At 42.6% G+C, this 24505-nt stretch overlaps 1 protein-coding gene and 1 long non-coding RNA gene across 5 annotated transcripts in view; one reads left to right on the top strand and one right to left on the bottom strand.

Moving 5' to 3' along the window:
• LOC138282425 (uncharacterized) overlaps positions 1-20536 on the top strand; it is a 130774-nt gene extending 110238 nt beyond the window's left edge. Inside the window, exon 3 of the long non-coding RNA XR_011200951.1 lies at positions 19969-20536. This is a non-coding gene — a long non-coding RNA (uncharacterized lncRNA). The remainder of the gene's footprint in view (positions 1-19968) is intronic.
• Positions 1-24505, bottom strand: part of YES1 (YES proto-oncogene 1, Src family tyrosine kinase) — a 321603-nt gene that overhangs the window by 50167 nt on the left and 246931 nt on the right. For all 4 annotated transcript variants that reach the window (XM_069219977.1, XM_069219978.1, XM_069219980.1 and 1 more), the window contains exons 7-8: positions 12107-12262; positions 11803-11982 (exon numbers count right to left, since the gene is read on the bottom strand). In XM_069219977.1, the coding sequence (XP_069076078.1) occupies positions 11803-11982; positions 12107-12262 (336 nt within the window). The remainder of the gene's footprint in view (positions 1-11802; positions 11983-12106; positions 12263-24505) is intronic.

Here is a 24505-nt window from a genome sequence, read left to right as displayed (position 1 = left end):
TTTTTACATTTCTTAGTCTGCAATCTGGTGGGAGACCTGGCTGCGCTTGTGCCAAGAATTACCAGAGATGGTGAGCTTGTCTGCAAGATGTGGGGGGGGTGGGGTGGAGGAGGGTTGGTGTGCAGTTGTAATGGATTTGTAAATGATGCAGCTGGTTTAGAAAATAGTGCTGGCCATCAAGGGGAGCCAATGGAGTTCAATCAGAATGACGGTGATATGATCATATTTCTTCAGGCCATAGATGAGACATGTTGCGGCATGTAGTATGCCCCCTAAGGGGTGCCGATGTGGAGTTTAGGAGGCCAAATAGTAGGGCATTGTCAACATCCAAAAGCAAGAATATGAGGGCTTGAACCGCCATTGCATCAAGTTTGACACAGCACAGCTGAAACTGTTGTGTAATACAAAAGGACAGCCCTACCTACCCTGTAAACCTGTGTAAGGGGACACTAAACTCTCATTTAAGTTGAATGCCTCACAGATGTGCTAATGTTTGGACCAAGTTGGCTGCTTGATGGGTGAGCCCCCGTGCACCGCAGTGGTAGCAGGGCCCTATGTTATGTCCCTTGGCTAGGCTTCTAGCTCAAGTTCAGAGAACATTTGAGAATGTGGAGGAAGAGACATCACTGTAAACTTTGGAAACATATTTGCCTTACGAGTTGAGAGAAATTCACTGAATCCACATAACTAATTCTAGCCAATGTGAGAACACAATCTAGTGCTAAATTTGGATGCGGTACAAATGCAATTGACGTGACCATTACTTGTTTGACACAGTGAGCTAGGCACTGACTGAAAGACACGTTATTGAACGCTAGAGAGAAGCAAGCCACACATGACTTGTGAACAACAAGGAAGTAGACTTTAGCAAGACGAAATGGACTGTTTTTAAAAGTGAGGAAGCAAAGGAGGCTTGTGGCATGGAAATCACCCAAAAAACAGACAAATTATATGCTTCTGTAAAGCAGAGGTAACAAACAGTAACCTGTATTTTAGTGTCTATGTTCACAAAGGTTTTTTTTCCAGTCTCTTTTCATCTGGATCACTCATCAAAGAAAATCAACTATCAGCAAAGATTCCTAAGAGCGGCTTGCTGGGACGGTCAGTCTCACAAAGCAAAGGTGACATGTTGGAAATGCAAGAAAGATTCACACAAAACTGGACAAAATAAACAAGACACTGAATAAGGTGGACGCAATAATGGGACAGATCAAAATTAAAGTTCCACAAAAAGTCCCTGAAGGAGGAGATTAAAAAAAGGAAACTTAGTCGCAGACTGAAAACAAGATATGCAACACCGAAAGGACTAGTTTGTGGTGCATCTGAAAGCAGTGCGATTTCTGGGTGCCAGAAACTACAGTATACTCTCTCCCTGGGTGTCAGGGATCAAGTCGAAGTGTTGAAGTACAAGAGAGAGACATTAAAACAAACTTCACTACCTGGGGAGACTGTAGGTCAACAGTTAGCAACAAAATGGAGGATTAACAGAGAAAGCAAGAAATATAACTTTCAGGAGTCAAAGACTGTACTGTTTGGCTTGATTCTCGGAGTGAAAAATAAGAGTAAGCCAAAGATAGAGATGGAAAGGAGAAGGCAGCAAACTGGTGGGATGAAGCTGGAATCCAAAGAAGAACCCTTAATAGCAAGGGTTATGGTCTTACAATATTGCTCATGGAATACTGTGATGAGAGGTAAAAGTTGCAATCTTTTCAAAGGCTCTTTATTCTATTGGGTAAGGCAAAGGCTGCAGAATGGTCATATGCATATAGGATGGACTCTATGAGGCCAATCACTGAGGGTAAGGGAATCTGGGTTTCACATTCAGACTGTTTTAGTTATGATAATGCGATCCTCAGTTTCCTAGAAGTATTGAAATAAGGCAGGCAAATACCTAGTTAAACATTTGACCTGCCATGAAGGTGGAGGATCATGTTCGGAGAACAAAAGCTGTTTGGGGATTTAGGTTTTCTGTGGGGGCTTTCATATATTGGTCTCTTAGCCCTTCTTAGACTTAGGCCAAGAAAAAACCACTGTCTCCTATTATATGACACTTCCTCTTTCTTTCGCAAATTCTGCCCAGTTAGTTTTCCCAAAAATGGGTCCTGCTTCTCAAACGTCTGTCTGCACCTCTACAATAACCTGCCAGGCAACTACTCTCTACTCTACCATGAATTCAATAAATGATGCAGGTATTGAAACAGATCATGTGGGCTCAAAGTGGAGAGGATGAACCTCTTTCGCCAGCAGACAGATTGTGTTTTACTATAGACTGCAGCCCTCTTTGGAGCCATCAAGGTGCAGTTATTCTCAACAAATTGTTATTACTTTATTTGATCCTAAATGCCCAGTGTAAATTTCTATTTCATTTTGTAGCTTACATATTGAAACACAAGCTTCCACAAAGCCTTCCTCAAGGTTGCCAAAATGAGGAACAGAAGAGTTCACTGGGGTGCATTCATGTAATCCTATGAAGACATAGTGAAATACAATGAACTATTCCTCAAAGCCTACAAAGATTACTTTCTGAAGGCTGGTGTCGACGTTTCAACTCACACCCTTGAATCTTGATGGGTCTTGTCAGGACAGAATATGTCATCTGGCACTTCACCTCACAGAAGGGTATCTCCTTCACATGCTACGGTGTGTTATAACAAGAAGACCCAACATTTGGCTCAGCTGCAAAAGCAATAGAAAGCACTAGTCCAGATGTCCTATGGGCCATTGTGCTGGAAGCAAATAGAGCTGCACATGCACTTGTCTCAGCAAGGGCTCGCAGACGCAGGCATGTTTTGTCCTGGAGACACACCAGATTTAGGGATGGGTTGATACGTCAGCACGAATCATGGGATTGTCAGTGTGACGATTGACATCCCAGTTATCAAATAAATGTATGTATGTATATCATATTTTATTGTTCATTTCACTGCAACTTTGAGCACTGTGCCGTCATGTTGCACCCTGTTTAGTTTATGTGCATTAGGGTTACTGTCCTTATTGTCCTGTGATTTTGTCTGAGTAAATTTGCCAAAATGTAGCTACAGTCCTAAGCGTCTCTTAAATTAGACTCCTGTACATATATATATATACATATATATATATATATATATATATATAATAATGTCACTTACATGACAATGTCATGTTCGTGGCAGGAGACGCTGCAGATTCACGGGCTGTGCATTATCCTGCCATCTAGTGTTGGGCTCGGAGTGTTACAAGTTGTTTTTCTTCGAAGAAGTCTTTTCGAGTCACGAGACCCAGTGACTCCTCCCTTTCGGCTCCACTGCGCATGGGCGTCGACTCCATCTTAGATTGTTTTCCCCGCAGAGGGTGAGGTAGGAGTTGTGAGTATACTAGAGGTGCCCATGCAATGGAGTAGTTATGTATGCACTTAATGTGTATCAAAATAATATTTATTTACATATTTACAAATTTCATTCAACTAAGAACGGCTACAGGCTACCGGGGAGGTGGGAGGGCGCATGTGAATCTGCAGCGTCTCATGCCACGAACAGATGCACACTGGGTAAGTGACATTTTCCGTTCGGTGGCATGTGTAGTTGCAGATACACATGCTGTGCATAGACTAACAAGCAGCAATCTCCCCAAAAAGCGGTGGTTTAGCCTCTAGGAGCTGAAGTTGTCTGAAATAATGTTGTTAATACAGCCTGTCCTACTGTGGCTTCTTGCGTTGCTAACACATCTACACAGTAATGCTTAGTAAATGTATGAGGCGTAGACCAGGTGGCTGCCTTACAAATTTCCGTCATAGGTATATTCCCAAGAAAAGCCATTGTGGTGCCTTTTTTCCTCGTGGAATGTGCTCTTGGTGTAATAGGTAAATCTCTTTTTGCTTTAATATACCAAGTTTGAATACATTTAACTATCCATCTGGCGATGCCTTGTTTGGATATAGGATTACCTGCATGAGGTTTTTGGAAGGCTACAAACAATTGTTTTGTTTTACGAAATTGTTTTGTTCTGTCAATGTAATACATTAGTGCTCTTTTTATGTCTTATGTATGTAATGCTCTTTCGGCTACTGAGTCTGGTTGCGGAAAGAAAACTGGGAGTTCCACAGTTTGGTTTAGGTGGAATGGTGATATGACTTTTGGTAAGAATTTCGGATTTGTACGGAGAACCACTTTATGTTTATGTATTTGTATAAAGGGTTCTTAGAAGAGTAAGTGAGATACAAGCATTTACTATTTAAGTGATGTGATAGCTATTAGAAAGGTTACTTTCCAAGTCAGATATTGCATTTCACAAGAATGCATGGGTTCGAATGGTGGGCCCATGAGTCGTGTTAATACAATATTAAGGTTCCACGAAGGTACTGGTGGTGTCCTTGGGGGTATGATTCTTTTTAGTCCCTCCATAAATGCTTTAATGACTGGGATTCTAAAAAGCGATGTTGTATGAGTAATCTGCAGATAGGCAGATATTGCAGTGAGATGTATTTTAATGGAAGAGAATGCTAGATTAGACTTTTGTAAATGTAATAAGTAGCTTACAATGTCCTTTGTGGAGGCATGTAGTGGTTGGATCTGGTTAGTGTGGCAGTAGCAAACAAATATTTTCCATTTGTTTGCGTAACAATGCCTTGTTGTTGGTTTTCTTGCTTGTTTAATGACCTCCATACACTCTTGTGTAAGATTTAAATGTCCGAATTCTAAGACTTCAGGAGCTAGATTGAGCGATGCTGGATTCGGGTGTCTGATCTGTTGTTTGTGTTGTGTTAACAGATCTGGTATGTTTGGTAGTTTGATGTGGGGTACTACTGATAAGTCCAGCAGTGTTGTGTACCACGGTTGGCGAGCCCAGGTTGGTGCAATGAGTATTAGTTTGAGTTTGTTTTGACTTAGTTTGTTGACCAGATAAGGAATGAGTGGGAGAGGGGGAAAAGCGTAAGCAAATATCCCTGACCAACTCATCCATAGTGCATTGCCCTTGGATTGAGGGTGTGGGTACCTGGACGCGAAGTTTTGTCATTTTGCGTTTTCTATTGTTGCGAATAGGTCTATGTTTGGTGTTCCCCAGAGGTGGAAGTGATCCTGTAGGATCTGGGGATGAATTTCCCATTCGTGAGTTTGCTGGTGGTCTCGACTGAGATTGTCGACTAACTGATTCTGAATGCTGATATGTATTGTGCTATCAGGCGAATGTGATTGTGCATTGCCCAATGCCAAATTATTTGTTCTAAGAGACACAGTTGTGACAAGTGTGTCCCCCCTTGTTTGTTGAGATAATACCTTGTTGTCATGTTGTCGGTTTTGACAAGGATGTGTTTGTGGGCTACCAGTGGTTGAAATGCTTTTAATGCTAGAAACACCGCTAGCAGTTCCAAATGATTTATGTGAAGGATACAGCCCGTGCAATTTACAGTAGATTGCAGTCTTGTTAATAAAACCTATTGAAAACTTTACCTCATCTGCTTCATTGCCTGTGTGTGACCGAGACTTGATGCTCATGTGAGAAAAGGGTAATATCCGATTAACCACAACTCCCCTGAGATGTCGAACTCTTGAGTGTATGCGTAAAGGCTGCCACAAATCACCTTTTATTATTTGGGTTTTCGGTAAGGTACTGCTTGTGAGCAGGGAGAGTTGGACTGACAGTTGAGACTTGTTGTAGGATTGGCTTAGTCACCTACAAACAAAAGTGCCTTAATCTCTAAACCAGCAGTCTTGCCTAGAGCAAAGGTCCAACTACAACACTATTAGGTTGCGCTTGAGGGAAATCAGGGTGTCACCACATTTGGTGATGCAGCTGTTGAGCTTTTTGATTGTTTTTGGCAAGTTGCTGATGTGCTCAGGCTTGTGGTCATATAGGACAGAAGGCCACTCCTCTTCTGTGATGCTTTTCCTGCTGCAGCGGGTGGTTCCAGTGGTGGTAGGTCAGCAGTGGTGCTTGATGAGAATGATGAAATTAACAAAATTGTGGTCTGTCCAGGTCATAGTTGCTCGAATGTCAGCTAATCTTGCAGACTAAGGAGAAACAAAAAATAAAAATAAAAAAGATTTCAATGTGTCCAGTGGTGTGGGTGGGTTTGCTAATGTGCTGAGTAAGGCCACGGTCTCAGAGTTTTTTTTTTTTTCCCAAAGAGCTGAAGAGTTTGCTGCTGTCTTCTAGGTGACAGTTAATGAGGAAGCTGCTGAAGGTGATGAGGGGTGCAATGAAGGCCATGATGTCACTGGCGAAATTGGTGGAGGGTCCTAGTGATCTATATACAAGGTTTCTGCCCAGGAAGAAATTAGCTGTGATGCTCATCTTGAATGTGAGGTGTTCATTGTAGCTTGTGGTAGGTGTCTGTGTAGGTGATGCAGCTGATGGCATGAATATCATGGAGACTCCACCCATCTTGTGTTGACAGTCTTGCATAGAGGTCCCCTTATAACTGGTGGGGATGAAAGTTCCAGTGTACGGTGCTGAAGTTGGAGTTAGCTAGGTTTCTGTGAGGAAGGGCAGGTCAGTATTGTGGTCTTGCAGTAGGTCCCATATCTCTATGGCATGTTTGGTGAGTGAACGGGTAATGAGCATGCATGTATACTTGCCGTGTTTGGGGTTGTGTTTGGTCTGGGTGAGTGGATGGCTGGTTTGTGTGAGCGAGTGAGGTAATGTTGGTGCAGGACTGGTTGGTGTAGGATGTAGGAGAGTGCAGAGGAACTTGCAGGAGGCTCATGTCAATGCTGTTTCCATGTTGGCAGCAGTGCAGTGAGCAGCAGTCAGAGTTGAGAGCACAAAGGAGTGCTGCAGTGTAGTGGTGGGTAGTGGGAGAAACAGGTTCCTGGTGCTGGGCACGGCCTAGGCACGGAGGGCACAGACACCCTTACCTTTGGTGTGCAGCAGCCATTAAGTAGGTCCTGGGACAAGACAGGAGCGCATGATGCAGTGGTGGGAAATTGGTGAGGATAGGAAATGTGTAAATGGAGGATAGGAAATCTAGTGATGTCACTACCTGTGCAGATGGATGAAGGAAAATCCAGCGTTTCTTCCTGTGCAGATGGATGATGGGAAATTCTTTTTGCTTGACTCTCTTCAAATATCATTTTTAGAGGAAACCAGTGATGTCACTTCTTCCTGTGCAGATGGATTATGGGACATTTGGTATGGGTAAGACTGATTTAAGGGCCAGATATCCGGAGGGGGTTGGGTGGGGGTGTTGGGCTTGCCTCCCATTTAGCACTTTATCACTGAACCATTTTGACCTTCATAAGAGTCGTACTCCTGAGGGTTAGACTACTAGTGGGGTTTAACCTGAAGGTCATCTATAGTGAATGGGAAATTACTACTACCGCTAGCGAGAGGGAAGTGAGATTCAGGAACCCACCTGCCAAAACAAGATAGCCCCAACCTCAAGGGACTATGGCCCTCATTATGACCCTGGTGGTCGGCGGTAATATGGTGGAAAGTACTGCCAACAGGCTGGTGGTACATTCCACCATATTATGACATTGGCGGTTTGGCTGTACCACACTGACCTCCACGGCGGTGACGGCCGCTGGGCTGGAGATATCAAGCTCCAGTCCGGCGGCCGTCACTGTACCGCCTGCGGGATAATGACCCTGCCTACCGTCATGGTTTTCGTGGCTTCCTTACTGCCATGAAAACCATGGTGGTAGGCACTACCAGTGACAGGGAATTCCTTCCCTGTCACTGATAGAGATCTTTCCCACCCCACCCCAGATTCCCCCCCTTCCTCTTCAAACCCCCCCCATTCACACAGGCATACACACAACCATTCCCACATTCATCCACGCATGCATACATCCATTCACACACACATACGCACACACTTTCATACATACACGCATTCACAGAACACAACACACGCACTCACACATCCGTACATACACACACATTAGACACGGAACACACACCCGCATAAACATTCACACACACCCACCCCACACACAAAAACAACACACCCCACCTTCCTCCCCCGTCGAGCACCCACTTACCTGTGTTTAGGGGGTCCTCCGGCAGGAAACAGGACAGAGCGCTGCTGCCAGCAGCAGCATCCGCCAGCAGAACACCGCCAGGCCGTATTATTTCTCATAATACGGCTGGCGGCGGTCTACTGGTGTGGCGCTGCTGCTGCCAGCAGCGCCACCTTACCACCATCCGCCGGCATGGCCGCAGACGGATGCCCGCCATCCTGCTGGCGGAAATCCGATTGCGGTCATGGTAAGGTGGACGGCTGGTAGCCACAATGACGGTCATTTGGTGGCCGTCGTCGCGGCGGTAGGCAGTTTCTACCGACAATATCATTCTGAGGGCCTATGTGCATTGTTTGTAAATGTTGCATTTTACTTTGTGTTGGTATAGAAATACTCTTTTTCCATAAAAGCAAGTATTTGACTGGATAATCATGTATTGCTGTTGAATGTATTTTGAGCTATGAACCTGTGTTCACCCCCTGTGTCTACCTCCCCAGTGAGAAGCACTGGACTGCTCGACCTGTGCTACCACTTGTAGTCAAGTGCTGAAGCAGTACTTGGCAAAGTAGCTCAGGACACATAGTAGGTCTGGCCCCTGGACATTAGGAGTAAAAGGCTTTAACCCCCATGGTTGAGCCCAGTAGCCCCTGCTTGCCATGTGGTTCTGAACAGGATTCTGACACTCTCACATTTATATTCTTGTACTTAAGTTGTTTTAGCGTCCTTATTTCTTAGGACTGTGATCTGATGATGGGAGTGGATAGTATAATTGTGCTCACCTGCAACATCAATGCTGGTCACAGAAGTGAGGCAAGACTTCAGTGAACATTGGATCAGCACACATCTGATAAAAGTGATGGTCACAAAAAAATACTTGATAAAAATTAAAACATTTGATGCAACTGCTGGGGAAAAAAACAATATCAACAACAGCAGCGTAACTTAGGTAAAGCATATGGAGAAACAACCAGGTCTTTGGTTACATAGCTGCATTGATCATTTCCTCCTTTCCCTCAATTAAAGAGCCTGGTTTAGGACAGTGGAATCTTGTCACCCAAATGCTCATTAGAGAAAAAAAACTACCAGAGGGGGGTACAACAGAGAGCCAGAGCACCGTAGCTGTGTTACCGAGATGGTGAGAGGAACTATTTTTTTCCCTTGCATACTGTTATTCAGAAAGTAAGTCTGGGAGTGGATTGAGGAAGCAGAGAGTGTCAGGGGGCAGGAGGCTAAAAGCCAAGGGATGCTTCATAAGCGTGCCTATAACTGTAGTTGAAGACCACACAGAACTTTCCAATTCACTGTACATCTACCAACATTACATAAAAGGTGATAACTTTCGTCATCGGCTCTGCCTCACCTCTTTTTCTCTAACACCTAGGAAATATTTTGATCTTAAGATGAAGGGTGTGAAGTGAGGACAGCTCAGCAGCTTGCATCCATGAGAACATTTTTCCTGCATCTAGCTAATTTTTATTGTCATTAGGCAGTTATGTAGCATGAACGCAATTTTGTCCATTGATCACCGGACATGAAATTTGGTGTTTTCTGTATAAGGGTAAAAATGAAAGGCTAATAAGCAATCAAATATGTTAAAGAGTGGATACAAGTATTAAGTATTGCTTGTAACAGAAGAGAACTTTGTACGACTTCTGCTGTGACTTAGTGAGATTAGAGTGGAATACACCACTGATGTTAATGGTTTGGAAAATAGTCTTGCTCAGTGCTTAATATGAGCCTGTGGTTTCCAGTTTGGGTCATCAGCGCTTAATTTGTGAGGGCTGGCAATTATTTTTCTGCCTCGAGCATTTCCTGTGAGCAAAAGAGACATATGGGAAAGACAGAGGTAGAAAAAAACGAAAAAGCATCACAAAGGGAGAAAGCTACAAGAGTGAGCTGAAGGGGCAGGGAGTGGCTGTATATTGATTAAAGAAGCCCAAGATACCTTTAGGATTACACTGCCACAGTATTCCGTGCTTGCACATTTATTTGCAGCAGCCACATGTTTCACAGGACAGCTTTGGGGACTGGGCCGTTTTTATTTACAAATTAAGCACTATTCAGTCAGTTTATTGGAATACGAAACATGCCAGTGTTGTAAGCTGCAAAAAATTCAAACAGTGAGCGGGCTCAAACACTGTCAGTATCAGGTGTTTCTCTGCAGGTTTGAGAATGACTATCATAATGGACTGTCTTATAACCAGGGGAAAACAAGCTCATTGGTGATCCTAAATACTGGGTCTACAATATGGGCTGCATTTGCTTAGCAACCAGGACTCCCACCAGTTCGAAGAAACTGTGCACTTCATAATAAGCAGCAGTATAGTTTGGCCACTCAAGAGGACTATCGAGTTGTGTTGAAGTGAACTGGGACCCATCCTGGAAGAAGAGAAGCATTAAGAATGTGTATGGTTCTTAACAGACGTATACCGGTGTTGAATCCTAAAGCAGATTCTCAATTAGGAAGACATACCAGTTTTATTGATGTAATTCAATTATGTAGTGTTACTGAGTTGGGAGTTTATATGGAAAAATTGAGACATGCAGTGATATTGCTTGGTAAGCGTATAAAGTCAAATTGTTAAGATGACGTATGAGTTTAGAAGTATCTGTGTTTAAGGTGTCTTCATGGCAAATACTGAAATACTCGTGATGGGCTATGATCCCATTAAAATCTTTGTTTCCATCACAATTCAGAATTGCAAAAAGTGTGCTTCATTTGTGCTTTCCTAATTGCTGCTATAATTTGAAATATGCATTTAGTTAATTTATATGCAAACGTTGTGTGTGTTAGAAAAAAGTGACATACTACAACCTCTCCTATCACTTTCTGTTTCCCCGCATGACTGGACCTAGATCACTTTTACAAATATATCTCACTGCGCAGCCAGAGAAATAAAGTACACACCAGGTACGAAACAAGCAACAATTTCTAAGACATAGCCTGACTTTTGACCTTCGTCTTTGTGCGAGCAGCAAATGCGTCAAGATAAAAACATTTGCTCATTCACTGTCTGACCTCCACCGTGAGTTTTTGTGTGTGTGCTGAAGACCGACCCCCCCCCCTCTCCCCCCAAAGCCACCGACCATTGGTGTTTAAGCAGAGGGGTGGTGATGGATTTGTCGTGGACGTGCCTTAGAATGAGAATCTCTTCTGCTACCCCGGATTTGGTAACTTTCAAGTTGTGCAAGGAGTGAGTGGAAATCTGAATTAAGTAGAAGGGTAAAACTATTGTACTGCATGGCACCAAGCCTTCGAGTCACTGGGTTTGTTTGGTCAGTGAATGGTCTAGCAACCAGCCTTTCAGAAGCAGAATCTGTGTTTAAATGCCAGAGATCAAAGATGCTACAAGCACCAAATAAAAAGCAGCATTAATGATAAACTAAAATGGTAGCATAATGCGAAGGCATTCATGTCACCCTTGTAGCACTATACAAGAAAAAACAGTCTAAAAGAGGGGAAAATTTGTCATAAAATAGATTTCCGAGAGAGACTGGTAAAAACACTTCCCACAAAATTGATGGAAAAGAAACGTTAGCTGTGGGCAACACCAAAGAACTTGCCAAAAACAAAGTGGGAGTGTCAATCGTGGATAAGTGGCCTAATATCAGAAGAGGCACAACTAGCTAACCACTTTGCAAATTAAATAGGCTAATTTTCTAAACTAACCACGTTCGTGGACCTCCAGGTTGTCTAGAAAGTACTATTAGCTGAAATGGACCTGTAGAGAAATCCCTCTGAAGTGTTAAACTGTAGATGAGTGCAAGATGACATCGTATAATTCAATCTCTGTGTAAATGAGTTGGATACCCTGCTATATTTAAAACACTACTGCTTTACACAGACAACATTATAACAAACCTTTTGCCATAAATTCCGTCACAATGTAGATTGGCTCTTCTGATACCACGGCATAGAGTGGAACAAGCTTGTCATGCCTTAGTTTCTTCATTATTTGGGCTTCCTGCAAAAAGGCTTCTGGCATCATTGTCCCAGGCTTAAGAGTTTTGATTGCTACCTTTGTGGTACCATTCCAAGTTCCTAGGTAAGAAAGTACATTTTCCTCCATTAGATTTAATTTTAATCGTTTGTGAACACTGAAACACCTAGGAAGGTTTGGTCAGTATCAGACAACAGTAGCAAAAGCAAACAATTATATACTCACCCATCCACACTTCTCCAAAGCAGCCTTGTCCAAGCTTCAACTCTAGACGTAAAGACTCCCGGGGGATTTCCCAGGCATCCTTGGACAGGCCTTGGGTCTGCGGTTTCACAGTCGGACACACAGTCGTTAACCGGTGGCACAAACCGTCTGCATGCTCTAAAAGATTAAAATAAAAACATATGTACGTCCACAATCTGAGTATGTATTGAATGCGAGCTACCTCAACTAAATATTCTGTCCAGCAGCTACAGTACAATACCTATTGAAAGGAATTTCTATGTCATTGGCACTTACAACCAAACATGTTAGGAAACAAAAACGTCATGTATATCCCTCTTATGTAATTCGTCACTCGATGACTGTGAATAAGTTGTGAAGGTATCTACAACGTCTCAACAGATATCAATTGAAACCACAATTTGATGTATAATTAATAACAAAGCCTTCAAATATATATTGTAGAACCACCTCAAAACGGTTGGAGACGTTTTGAGGTGGTTCTCTTTCCTATCAATTCCACAGGGGGCACTGCAATTGATTCGCCACCTTTTTCTGTTTCCTGATTTAGTCTGGACCCTCGTTGTTATGAGGAGGTCAGCAGTAATTACATGATTGAGTCCGGACCCTGAAAATGACCTTGCTATCACAAGGAGGTGTTTGAATGGACCCCTTGGCTCTCTTGACCTATAATCATATCCTGACTTGGGAATTTATAACTGGAGGTCATTAGGACGGTCTGCCTTCCATAGGGCCACCGGTTCTTTTTTACATATCTGATGCACTCCAGAATATCTGTTGATTTACCCTGATAGTGGGATTGATTTCTCGTTCTTAGTGTGAATCTCCTTTGGATTATTTTTCATTTTTTCATTGTCTATAGTCCTGATGATGACCCTGAAATTATCTGGGGACACCTGATACTGCTGAGTTGGGCCTCTTAATTTATTACATGTGCTTCATTAATTGACTTATTAAACATTCATCCCATCCATTTGAATTAGATATGTGTTTTGTTCTATCCTATACGCAGTTCATTTGTTGTCTTTTGTTGTTTCACTTCCGCTGTTCACAAGCACTTTGTGTTTATGCTATATGATTCACTTCACTTAATTTTGCGAAATGCTGATGCTGCTACATTTCTTATTGCTTTAACATTTGATATAATATATATGTGAAAGATATTTTGAGTCTTCCCCTCAACCCCACCCCGGTTGGTTTTGTTATTCATAATACATCAAATTGTGGTTTTAAATGATACCTGTTGAGACCTTGTTGTAGATACCTCCTTTATATTCGGATCTCAACTGGGTTATGGGGTTATCCCTGTAGTTTTTAGGTCAAGTGCGCAAGCGCTTTGACCTGTTGTAAGTATTGTGGGCTTTTAAGCATGCCCACCTCACGCCCATCACTTTCACTCGTTTGTGGACTTACCTTTCAAAAATCCCTTTATGTCATTGGTAATTGCTTTACATTTGGCCCGCCTTAGGGCGGTTTTGTTACGGCGTTGCAGACTGACCCTGTTACGTGGATAATTGCACAATTGCCGATATTTCAGCGTGGGTGAACTATTTTTTTCTTTTGTATCTCCCCTTCATGTTCCATGGCAGTCATGGCCCTCACAGCGCTCAGAAAACGAACAGTGCAAGCTCCATCAGTGGTACTGGATTGCTGGTCACCTTGTTCACACTCACCTAATCAGAGTCAATTCTTTTGTCTCTCCCCTTTATGTGCCATGGCTTTTCCAAAAACATATAATTGGTAAATGCTTTACTAAAAACACATAAATCCCCAACGGCTCTTCTGACACAGCGTCAGAGTCAATACTACAATATTCACTGCACTCGGAAAAAGTCACACCATAATGCTTTCAAAGCATTCTTTTTCGAACGATTTTGCCCATAAATCAGCCTGTGGTGGTTCTAGGACAATAGGACCACCACCAAAACGTTCAACAAAACACACTGTTTCTGTTTGGGTCATCTCTGAGTCACCATAATAATAACCCCTCCCACTATTTAGTCTCTTTTTAAGCTCTTTAATGGCTGGATCTTTTGTTTTACAGCTTGGAGTAGTTTGTGTTCTAAGGGTCTTAGTATTGCAGTAGGCCTGTCAGGCCTGAAAATGTGTAAGGCACTACGTCCTCTATGAGCTAAATAAATGATTGTACGACATTACTTTGTGCCATTCTATTTTCATGTGGTTATACCCTCTAGGGGCCAATCATATGGTTAAATGACCATTTTTCTTACAACTGATATTTTTTATTGTGGTGTCTTCTAGGACCTGTTCTGAGCATTAAAGTCAACATCCAATATGTGCTGCACTCTGTCATCCCATAATGCTTTGCAGGGCATCCACAACCTGCTCTGTCTAGATAATCTCTGGGTCCCCAAACTAAGTTAGTGTGGACCCCAAAATAATAACCCCTCCCTCCATTTAGAGTCTTGTTAACCTCTCTCATGGCTGGAACGTTTCTTTTACAGCTGAGAGTAGTTTGTGTTTTAAGGGTCCTGTTTCTAATATCATTGCAGTAGGCCTGCTAGCCCTGAAAGTGAGTAATGCACTACATTCTCTAGGGGCTAGATACATGGTTACATTGCAATGCTTTCAGTCTGTTTTTTCACATGGTTATGCCCTCCAGGGGCTAACTATATGGTAACAAGAATATGTTTCTTACAAATGCTATTTTAATTGTGGTGTCCTCTAGAGGCTTTTCTGAGCATTACAGTCAACATACTACAATATTTGCTGCACTCCGTCATCCTATAATGCTTTGCAGGGCATCCACAACCTGCTCTGTCTGTCTAGATCATCTCTGGGTTCCCAAACTAAGTTAGAGCGGACTCCAAAATAATAACCACTTCCTTCATTCAGAGTCTTGTTAACCTCTCTCATGGCTGGAACTTTTCTTTTACAGCTGAGAGTAGTTTGTGCTTTAAGGGTCTTGTTTGTAATATCATTGCAGTAGGCCTGCTAGCCCTGAAAATTAGTAATGCACTACTTTCTCTAGGGGCTAGATATATGGTTACATTGCAATGCTTTCAGTCATTTTCTTTTCATGTGGTTATGCCCTCTAGGGGCTAACTATATAGTAACATGAATATGTTTCTTACAAATGCTATTTTAATTGTGGTGTCCTCTAGGGGCTGTTCTGAGCATTATAGCCTATGCCAAATGTGTATTTCTGATAAAAAAAATGTATTGGGGTTATATGATAACTATATATGTTTTGTTAATCTCTAATTTTTGCAATTATGACCATGATTCAGGCCAACTTACTGTCCTTATTATACTAGGATTGTTTGACCACTCGATATGTTTGAGTGACCCTTCTAGTTTACTTCTCTTGTTATTCCTCCTTGGCTGTCTTGTTTTGGGAACCGTGTTAGCCAACCACCAACTCCGATGATGGGGTGGTGAAAGTGGTATTCTATTGGAATTAGCATGGCAGATTTAAATTAGGATGCTAAATTACAACATTTTCATTTTAGGCTGCAGACCGAGGAAGAAGGTAAATGGAAGTGCTTTACTTATATGCAGGGCCACTGGAATTATGTGTCAGGAAAAGACCAAATTATGGGGCAGGGTTGACCAATTTATGTTGCAAAAAAAAGTCCATTTATGAACTTACAATGCCAATAGCTCTAATTCAAGCAAATGAGAGACCCACTGCATTTCCAATGCTTGTTTCCTCTGTGAATACGTTGTGGCCACGTATAAAAAGAACATCAGCTACCCTAGTTCCACAGGTCACTGAGGACTTACGTCCAAATCCATTATGATGATTTCTCGCATGTGGTGGCACAATGATGTTTGTTTACAAGTGCCTTTGAGATAGAATTTCACCCCAGCTCAGAGTGAAGGAGGGCCTTACTTCACCCTTTCATTATCAAATGGACACTTTTATACAAGGAACGTGTCAGGGTGTCTGAAAACTGCAACACCTTTATAGCAAGTTTGAGTTTTGTTTCCAGATGTGTCAAGTGATAGTAACGTGTTCACACTTGGGTGGCCCGCTACCTTATCAACAGGAAAGACTTCTGTCTAATCACTGCGTGTGTTATCACCACCTTGAGGAATTACTAAACCAAAAAACCTCTTACTTTCCGAAGCAGAGACCCTTCTTGTGAGCCAGGGTCTGTGATAATAGGAATAAAAACTTTAGCCTGGTTTCAAAGTCACATTGTTAAAAAGAAAAGCATTCTCAAATCAAGTTGAGCAATATAGACAATATGAAATAAGAAAGGAGCATAGACTGGACACCTCCCATAAAGAATCATCATGCCACGTTTCAGAAGAGCAGGCTCATGTGGCCTGTACTTAGGGGCGTCTTTCAATCCTTCATCTGATCTTGCTTGTTCCAGCCATTAAATAAACTGTGGTGGTGCTGTATTATGGCAGCTGTTGGCATCCCTTCCATTATCTGTGAATTGAAATTTAGAACGTTTGATGGGATGGTAATGTCCTGTATATGGTAAACAGGTCTGCACACTCACCTAAGTGACCCCCACTATGCATGAAAGAGCAACCCTGCCCTTTTGAATGGAATTGTATTGCCTGCATTCCTGGACCTGAAGGAAGGAGACCCAGACATTGAAGTGAGAGAGGATGGAGACAGGGATGCTCTAGGAATGTTACTATGACTTGTTAGCAGGGAGTTGCTGATTCATCTTTTTTTTAGCACTGCCATTTGGTGACTGGTAGAGAAGAGCAGGTGAGTCAGCAGATTCTGTTAAGGGTGAGGACATCTCTAGCCATTGGATGTCCTTTAGAGTTTCCCTTATTGCCAATTTAGGAACATTGATGGCAGCCAGGTAAAGTGTCAGTGTCAGCGCTGCAACCAGAAACTAGTATTTGAAAGGGAATATGCCTCATTGGGCTCCAGGACTTCAGCCAGCGGATCAAAAATGAGTATAAAGGTGGGATCCGATCAATGCCAATTTATTCCAGTTGCAAGTTCTTCTAAGGAAGGGAGCACTGCGCAAAGTACACAGAGTGGCTGTGATCCAAGGTTACGGTCAGTGTGACTCACAATCACCCTGAAGTTTGTGCAACTGAGCTGCTCTGGGTCTCCTTAGTGCCCAGAGGCCTGTCTCCCTGGTCAAAGAGGGAAGGAGGGTGCCTTTAGGAGAAGGTCAGCTATTGTTTGCAGTGCATTGAAAAATCCAGAAAAAAACGGATCCTTTCAGGAGTGTGCCCCACAATGATCCAAGTTGAGCGGAGTCACTTAGACCCCCCTCTTCTACATGGCTCATTTGGGGAAGTGCGTCAAGTGACAACAGTTTCAATTTGCAGTGCACTGTCCGGGCCTTTTGCCACGACTCAGGGGGTCTGCTTGGCGGTTCCGATTAACTGTAAGTTGAGATGTCCCAGCTGCCATAGCCACATTTGCCAATGGTACAGAATCTACAGCTATTGAAAGACAATGACAGTACACCCAGGGCTGTTGTGCCGTATCTGCAACAATATATCTGCAAACCCGCTACTGTAGATGCTGCTGTGTGACAGCAAAGGTTGCATTGCCACCATCACAGTGTCAAACTGTTCCTATACAGACTTGTCAAACAGAGCAATGACTGAGACTGAATGACTGTCTAGTATTAGACCTGCATGTTAACGAGAGTTAAAAGACTTATGCTGTCTATGGTTGTCAGTTTCTGCTGACTACTAAAACTATTTTGGGGGCACAGCTTCAACGTGTGCCGGGGGACACAGACAGCTGGAAGCAATTAAATATATGGGATACCGTGCAAACAGGAAAAATACTTGTACTGGAGGTTTTGGACTTGTGCACTAGGGCACAACAATGATTCATAGTAATGAATGTAGGCAAACACTGCTGGTAAAGATGCCTCACATACCAACTCAGAAGAAGCAAACACTCCTGAGCTCCCATCTGGACACACTCCACGTTACGTAACATAGGGACAGCATCATGTCAAGCGGGATAGGAAAGTGCTAATACAACACTGGGGGATTAATCTGATTATCATGAATTCCTAACATTTTAAGAACTGAGATCATGCACACGGGTAGCAATAGGCCAAATCTTGGCCAAAAAAAAACATTGACACTGTAAATAAATCCATATGAAAGCAAGGAAATATAGAACCACACTCGTGAGACACTGTAGAGTTACCAACCTGGTTGTTTAGTAGCACCTTTTAATTTATTTGTTGGAGCAGTGGTCGACGAGCCTTTAGAACCAGCAAAATCTGCAGAGTAGCCATGCAATCTACAACTATTACTTGATTGATATTTTGGCACAAGGCAGGGCAAGGAAGGCAATCACTACACTCTATAGCAGTTTCATGCAACAATAAAAAACGGATCCTCTCTACTAAATGACCTTTGGTATCATGGCACAGGTAGATAGTTATACCCAAAGAATAGCCAACAATAACTGAATATCCCTCAAGGGTGTCGCAAAATGAGTTTTTTAAACTGATCCATTTAACCCTTATTAAAAGGCACAGAATAGTCCATACTGTCTCTAGGAAATACCCTCAGTGTTATCAGGCCATAGCAGATACTGCCCACATGTTTTGGAACTGTCTCGAATTTGCTCAGTTCAGAGGCAGTAACAGGTAGAAATTAGACTCATTCCTTTCCAGGTAACATAATAAGCCTCGATATGAACAAAGGCAGTGAAGCTAGAGAACAGATTCGCTGATCTAGGACAAGCAACTTAAGCATTTCTAGAAAGACAACCCAGTATCCCTTAATTAGTTCTTGGATTAAAAAAAAGATGTTGAAATAGGCTGAGAGGAAGGTGATACCCTAAGCACACTCCAAAGTCAGGCCTGGGCATGAGGGAGTGCCATGTTGTGAGATGACATTAATAGAACATAAAGGCTAAGACGAGGTGAAAGGCCCCCCTGAGTGATATAGCAGGCTACCAAAATGAGGATTTAGCGTGACTTAGGGGTGTGATTGAAAGCAGCTCTCCCTATCTCAAGAAACTGCACAACACACTGGGCAGAACAGTCTCTCTTGTGTATGTTTTACCTGACTTCAACTATATGCATCTTAAATTGATAATGCTATACAGTGGGCAGCCCAACACCTCTGCCTTGTTGAGTACTCAAGAAGAGTGCCTGCAAATTTGGTTACGCCCTATAGAAAAAGACACAAGCTTGCTGATGTCTGGATAAAAATGTTTGATTGTTGAACATGCCTAAACTTTTTCCTTCTTATGCTACTGATGTAGCAGAACCTTTAGTGCTGTCCTTCATGTCACTGAAATCATCTGTGACAATTTATGCCTTAAAGTACGAATAATTTGACTGTAGAGTGATGCACTGAGAAGCTATTTTAAATGTGTATTCGTTTAGACTAATGTTAGAGACCCTGGTGGTATTAAAGTTTAACTAGATATTTGAAGGATTAAACTGACAATATTATAATAATTTAGACTCTAAACTAATAGTATGTATTGAAACAAAATAAATTTAATGATTAATGATTTAAATATGTGTATAAAAATGGATAAATGCAGTTTTACGTTATACTGACAAATGCATTACCGGAGTCATTCAGTTTAAAGTTACTGTAACATGAATGTTAACAAAAAATTATTAATGCAGAATTTATAGTTTGCATATTAAAATGTGATTTATTTTATGAATTAATGTGCTGTATTAACTCACCTGTATTAGGATAAGTGAGGCCTGTTAGGCCCTGTATTTCGTGACTGTGCAGAAAATATTAAGTGGTTCCATTAATGTGAACTTTCTTTCAGACTTCGTTTCCATGAGAAGACCATTTTAATAAAAGACTTTGACTGTTTTACACAAAGAGTAGTACAAATTGGACCTTGGATGTGGACTAGCAATTTAATCATTTGTTTCAATCTTCTGTAGAACTACATGGATGGATGCTGTTCTCATGACTGTCTTGGGAAAACCTGAGGATGTTTCAACTTGGAGATGTTTGATCGATTTTTATTGGATGATGCCCCTTCAACATCAAATGAACTATTGTTCTGAACAAATCAGATTGTCGTATGAACTTTGATGTATTGATTATAGGTTAGACTTTGGTCAAAGATTTCATCTGAATCTAGACAGAACCCTTGCACATGAAAAACCCTGCATGCTGAGTCCATTTGACAGGTATCTTCCTCTCTGCCATTGCCCCTTTTAAATGTCTTGCTGAGATTTAGAGATTTTTTTCCTGACAGCTTCTGACATGCTGACACTTTCCCTTTTTGCTTATCTTTTTCCCACTTTAGTTAGTAGCCTGTTGCCAGAGATTACTTTTTCCCCCAAAGTCTTTTTGACCTTTTTGTCTTTTGTACACGTGTTCCGCCTCACACATTTTCCCCTGATTTGGCTAACTGTGGGGTTTCCTCTTGCCCATCAAAACTGAATTTGGATGATTTGAACTGGCTTAATGCTTATTAAAACTGAGCAACTTTTATTGTCTGTATTTCAGATTATCTTGTTGATGTTTTGCATTGTCCTTCTTGAATGTTTAGTTCTTCTAATGCAAGCTTGTTTGAACTTAGTTTGTCGCTTTGGGCAACCCTTGGTGATTCTGTACCTTTATAACTTTGTCCTGCGAGTTGTCTACACAACTCTGAGCTTACGTTTGTAATAAATCCTATAACTGGATTCCTGCCTGGAGCTTTCGTTGTATGGCCACATTGGTCATACTGTGGAACTTAATTGGTTTGTATTGAAGTTGTGTTGTATGGTTCTATCACATCCTATGCAGGGTCCAAAGTTTTGTTGACCTCAAAGAGCACTGATTCCTGCAAAGGATGAACATGCTCCAGCACTACGTTTATTGGTTTGTTGCTGATCATACCCTTTAGGAACACCACGCAATAAGCACTCCTGGACACTACTGAATATGATCAGTATGTTACCTATTTTTGAAAGTCAATAAAAATAATGAAAAAATAGGAGGCAATTAACTATTTAGCAAGATACAAACTGAATGGGCCCACTGGTCCCTTTATTGGGCTGTCACCTGTACGTGCACCTAAGCCAATTGTTTTCTTAAATTACCCTGCAGTTTTACGTCCTCATAGGCAGGTGGAAGCTGCAGTCATGGTGCTAGACATCTGTGGCGGATTGGCAACCTCCACTCAAAAACGAGGATCCTGAGATGGGTGTGGGAACAATAAGAATTGGTTCTAGCCTGTAGTGCTGCAGAGTCCTGTAACTGAACCCCATTTCTGTGTGTAGTTATGTTTTGCTGTCCTATTAAAGTACAGTATTTCTGTGCCTGCAGACTGAATGATATCGGAGTTCTTGCCCTCAACACTGCCGCCCTGAAAAGCCTTTGAGTGCCTTCCTTTCCTACTCATACTCAAGTGCGGAGTGAGGTCAAACAACCCAATTCAATATAGTTGTGAACTTGTAGCCCCTGTCTGAGTACGGCCCCTCTCTGTGGGGTCTGACAGTGTGATTCTCACTTTAAGTTTAATCTGATCCTAGGCCAAGTTATAATTGAATTGGGAAGATGTTTTTTAGGAAAATGATACCACTTTAACACCAATACCACTATGACTGAGGGGTTTAAATCCCATTAATGTGACCCCTGCAAATACCTGGCATAGGAAATGTCAGAACTGTCACTTCCTGATCCAAGATTCGATAAGCTAGGCTCATATTGTGGTTGATCACAGAGTAGAGAACATGAATAGGAATCCAGCCAATTCACCCTAGGATAAAGAGCTACATTGCATCTTCAAAGACTTACACTACCGGGTCAATAAAACATCCTGCGAAAAAGAGGCACCAAACAATTGGGGAGGAATAAATAGAACATTTGCAAATAAGTTTAATGGCACCGAAATCCTGGACAAAAAAGTCTTCCTTGAAGTACACAGCTACCCAATGCCCTACCAACTGAAACAACTCTCTCATCCCAGGAGTGATATAGTGCCTCTCCAAGACATAACCCTAATTTCATGGAGGAATGTCTCAAAATGGTACTACATCTACTAACCAAAACAAACAAAATCTTGATCATGGATAAGTTCAACTTATGGTTCAATAAGCTTGACTCAAAACCTGCAGCTGAAATACTCAACAATATGCTAGCCCTAGGTTTTCTACAGGCGATGTGTAACCCTAAGCATACCGCTGACCATAGAAACCACCTTATATTTACTCCCAACCCAGAAACTTTACAGTTAGTGGTGAAACTGTCAATATGAGCAGATCACTGTGCCTCCATCAATCTGCTTGTCCAGTGCAGATCAGAAAGGACCCTGCTCCTCCTGGGAACAGTCCCTTCAGAACATACAGGTAAGGCCCTGTACAGAAGGGAACACAGGTAGCCTAAGATCAGTTCCCATGCTGTCAGTGGCAATGCAGTCATACTTGTTTCCCTTAGATTAGGCAAGAGTAAGCTTTGGAGTAACATCTGTGCACCTCTTGGGGTTTCAATACAGAGAAGACAAAGTCACATAGTCTAATCGGAGAAATGTTTGATAAGGGCAGTGGTTCCAGGCAGAAAGCATCTGAAGGTGTTTCCAGTGGTACAAGCAATGAGAAGACTTGGCCTCTTTTTCATTGGATCTGATAACAATTGTTATCAGCAGCTTACCAAATCTGCCAATCGGCGATCATCCTCTGGGGAATTCCATGGGAGTTCATATTTAAGTAATTGAAGAACAATGCCTTAAATTCACAAATGCCATGATCAAATGCCCGTGGAGCTAACACAACAAAGGGGTTGCAGATCCACATTTGTGGCATATGGAAAAAGTTGGGCTGCTCCATTTTAGTCGATATGAAAGAAAGCTGTGCAAGAGAGACTTTGGGAGCCAAAGATTTGGGGGAGGGGGTTACAATAATCAAGTCACAAGACTGGCAACAGGCAGTGGCAGCCCGTCCTTTAGGGCAGAGGGGCCACGCCCCCCCACCTTTTGTCCCTCATGAAGAGTGTCTGTCAGGCTGAACAAAGGTCAGCCTGACAGACACTCTCCATGTTCAGCTCAGGCAGCCAGGAGCAGACATGAGCGATTTGCGCACACTCCTGGCTGCCTGAGCTGAACTTTGCTGGGCTGAGGAGGTCACAGCTCCATTGGGCGTGACCTCCTCGGCTCAGCAAAGGTGCCTCGAGGCCCTCCCCTGGGTGATGAGGAAAGCGCCACCCATTGACACTCGCCCTGGGCGCTTCAGGTTTAAGCCCTGAAGTGCCCAGGGTGAGTGTCAATCAGTGACACTTCGTCACAGAGGGGGGTGGGGTCAGCAGTCTCACTGACCCCATCCCACTCTGTGACGAGGCCAGCCAAAGGCCTAAGGTCAGCCAATGAGGGAAGGCAGCAGTCCCAACCCTCTTGGGACCTGAAGGTAAGTGTGTATGTGTGTGATGTTTTAAATTGAGTGTTTGGTGCGCACATGCATGTTTGAGTGTTATGAGTGTTGTTAATGGATGTGCTGCATGTGTGTGTGAAAGAATGAGTGTGTGCGATCTTTTAAAATGAATGTTTGGTGCGTGCGTGCATGTTTGGTGCGTGTGTGTGTGGGTGTCCCACCCCCTACCTCCTAAAGCTGCCAGCCGCCTCTGGCAACAGGAATGGTGACCAAAGACATGTAACAGGAGATGGTAAGCCAAAGCAGGAGCTTCGTCAGAAGGCAGAGTGAAACAAAACAAGCACAGGGCAATGTTTATCGGAGGTCCTAACAGAAGGTCAGTATCTAGCTTGCCCTCTACATTTGTTTTTATCACTTTAACTGATATGGGACAATCACAAAGCTTCATTAGTCAAATGATGGGATCAGAATTCAAAACCACAAACAATCCTGGTCTTGCCCGAACTTAACTTGAGTCAGTTACTGAACCATCAACCCTGGAACTCCAACTGACAATGCTGAAATCCAAACGGGTGCCTTATGCATTCCTAGCCTAGAGTAGGACCTGGGTATTATTCAAGTACATGAGTAAGTGGAAGCTATAGGATCAGATCAGGTGAGCAAGCAGCTCAACGCAGACAGATATTGGCGAGGGGATGGGAGAGCGAGGGGAGGAAGGATAGTTTGTGGACTTAATATGACAACAAAAGCCCTAAGAATAGGACAGCTTAAGAAATGGTGTGAAATATTGTTGACAGGCCTAATTGTAGAGAGCCCTGACACCACTGATGCCAGAAACCAGGTCACTCAGAAAAAGCAAAGGGTCCAACTCAGCGCCCCAGTTGGGTCATAAACCCACTTGCAAGGAATTGAGGCAGTTGCTGATGTCCAGACAACTGTGGATATGCACCGGTTATTAGCGTCATCCAGAAGACTGTAAAACAGAAACAATCTTAACAAGAGAGGGCAGGGTGGTTGGGGGAGGTCATCTTTTTAATAATGCTGAATGCTTCTTTTTGGTCACTGCAGGCTTGTCGGAAGTGACTCAATGTTTTATTTCATTATATTTTATGAGGTTGGTGTA

The sequence above is a fragment of the Pleurodeles waltl genome, chromosome 2_2, assembly GCF_031143425.1.
Source record: "Pleurodeles waltl isolate 20211129_DDA chromosome 2_2, aPleWal1.hap1.20221129, whole genome shotgun sequence".
In the NCBI taxonomy this organism is placed as follows: Eukaryota; Metazoa; Chordata; class Amphibia; order Caudata; family Salamandridae; genus Pleurodeles; species Pleurodeles waltl.
Note: the sequence above shows the minus strand (reverse complement) of the source record. Positions and strands in the feature narration are given on the sequence as shown.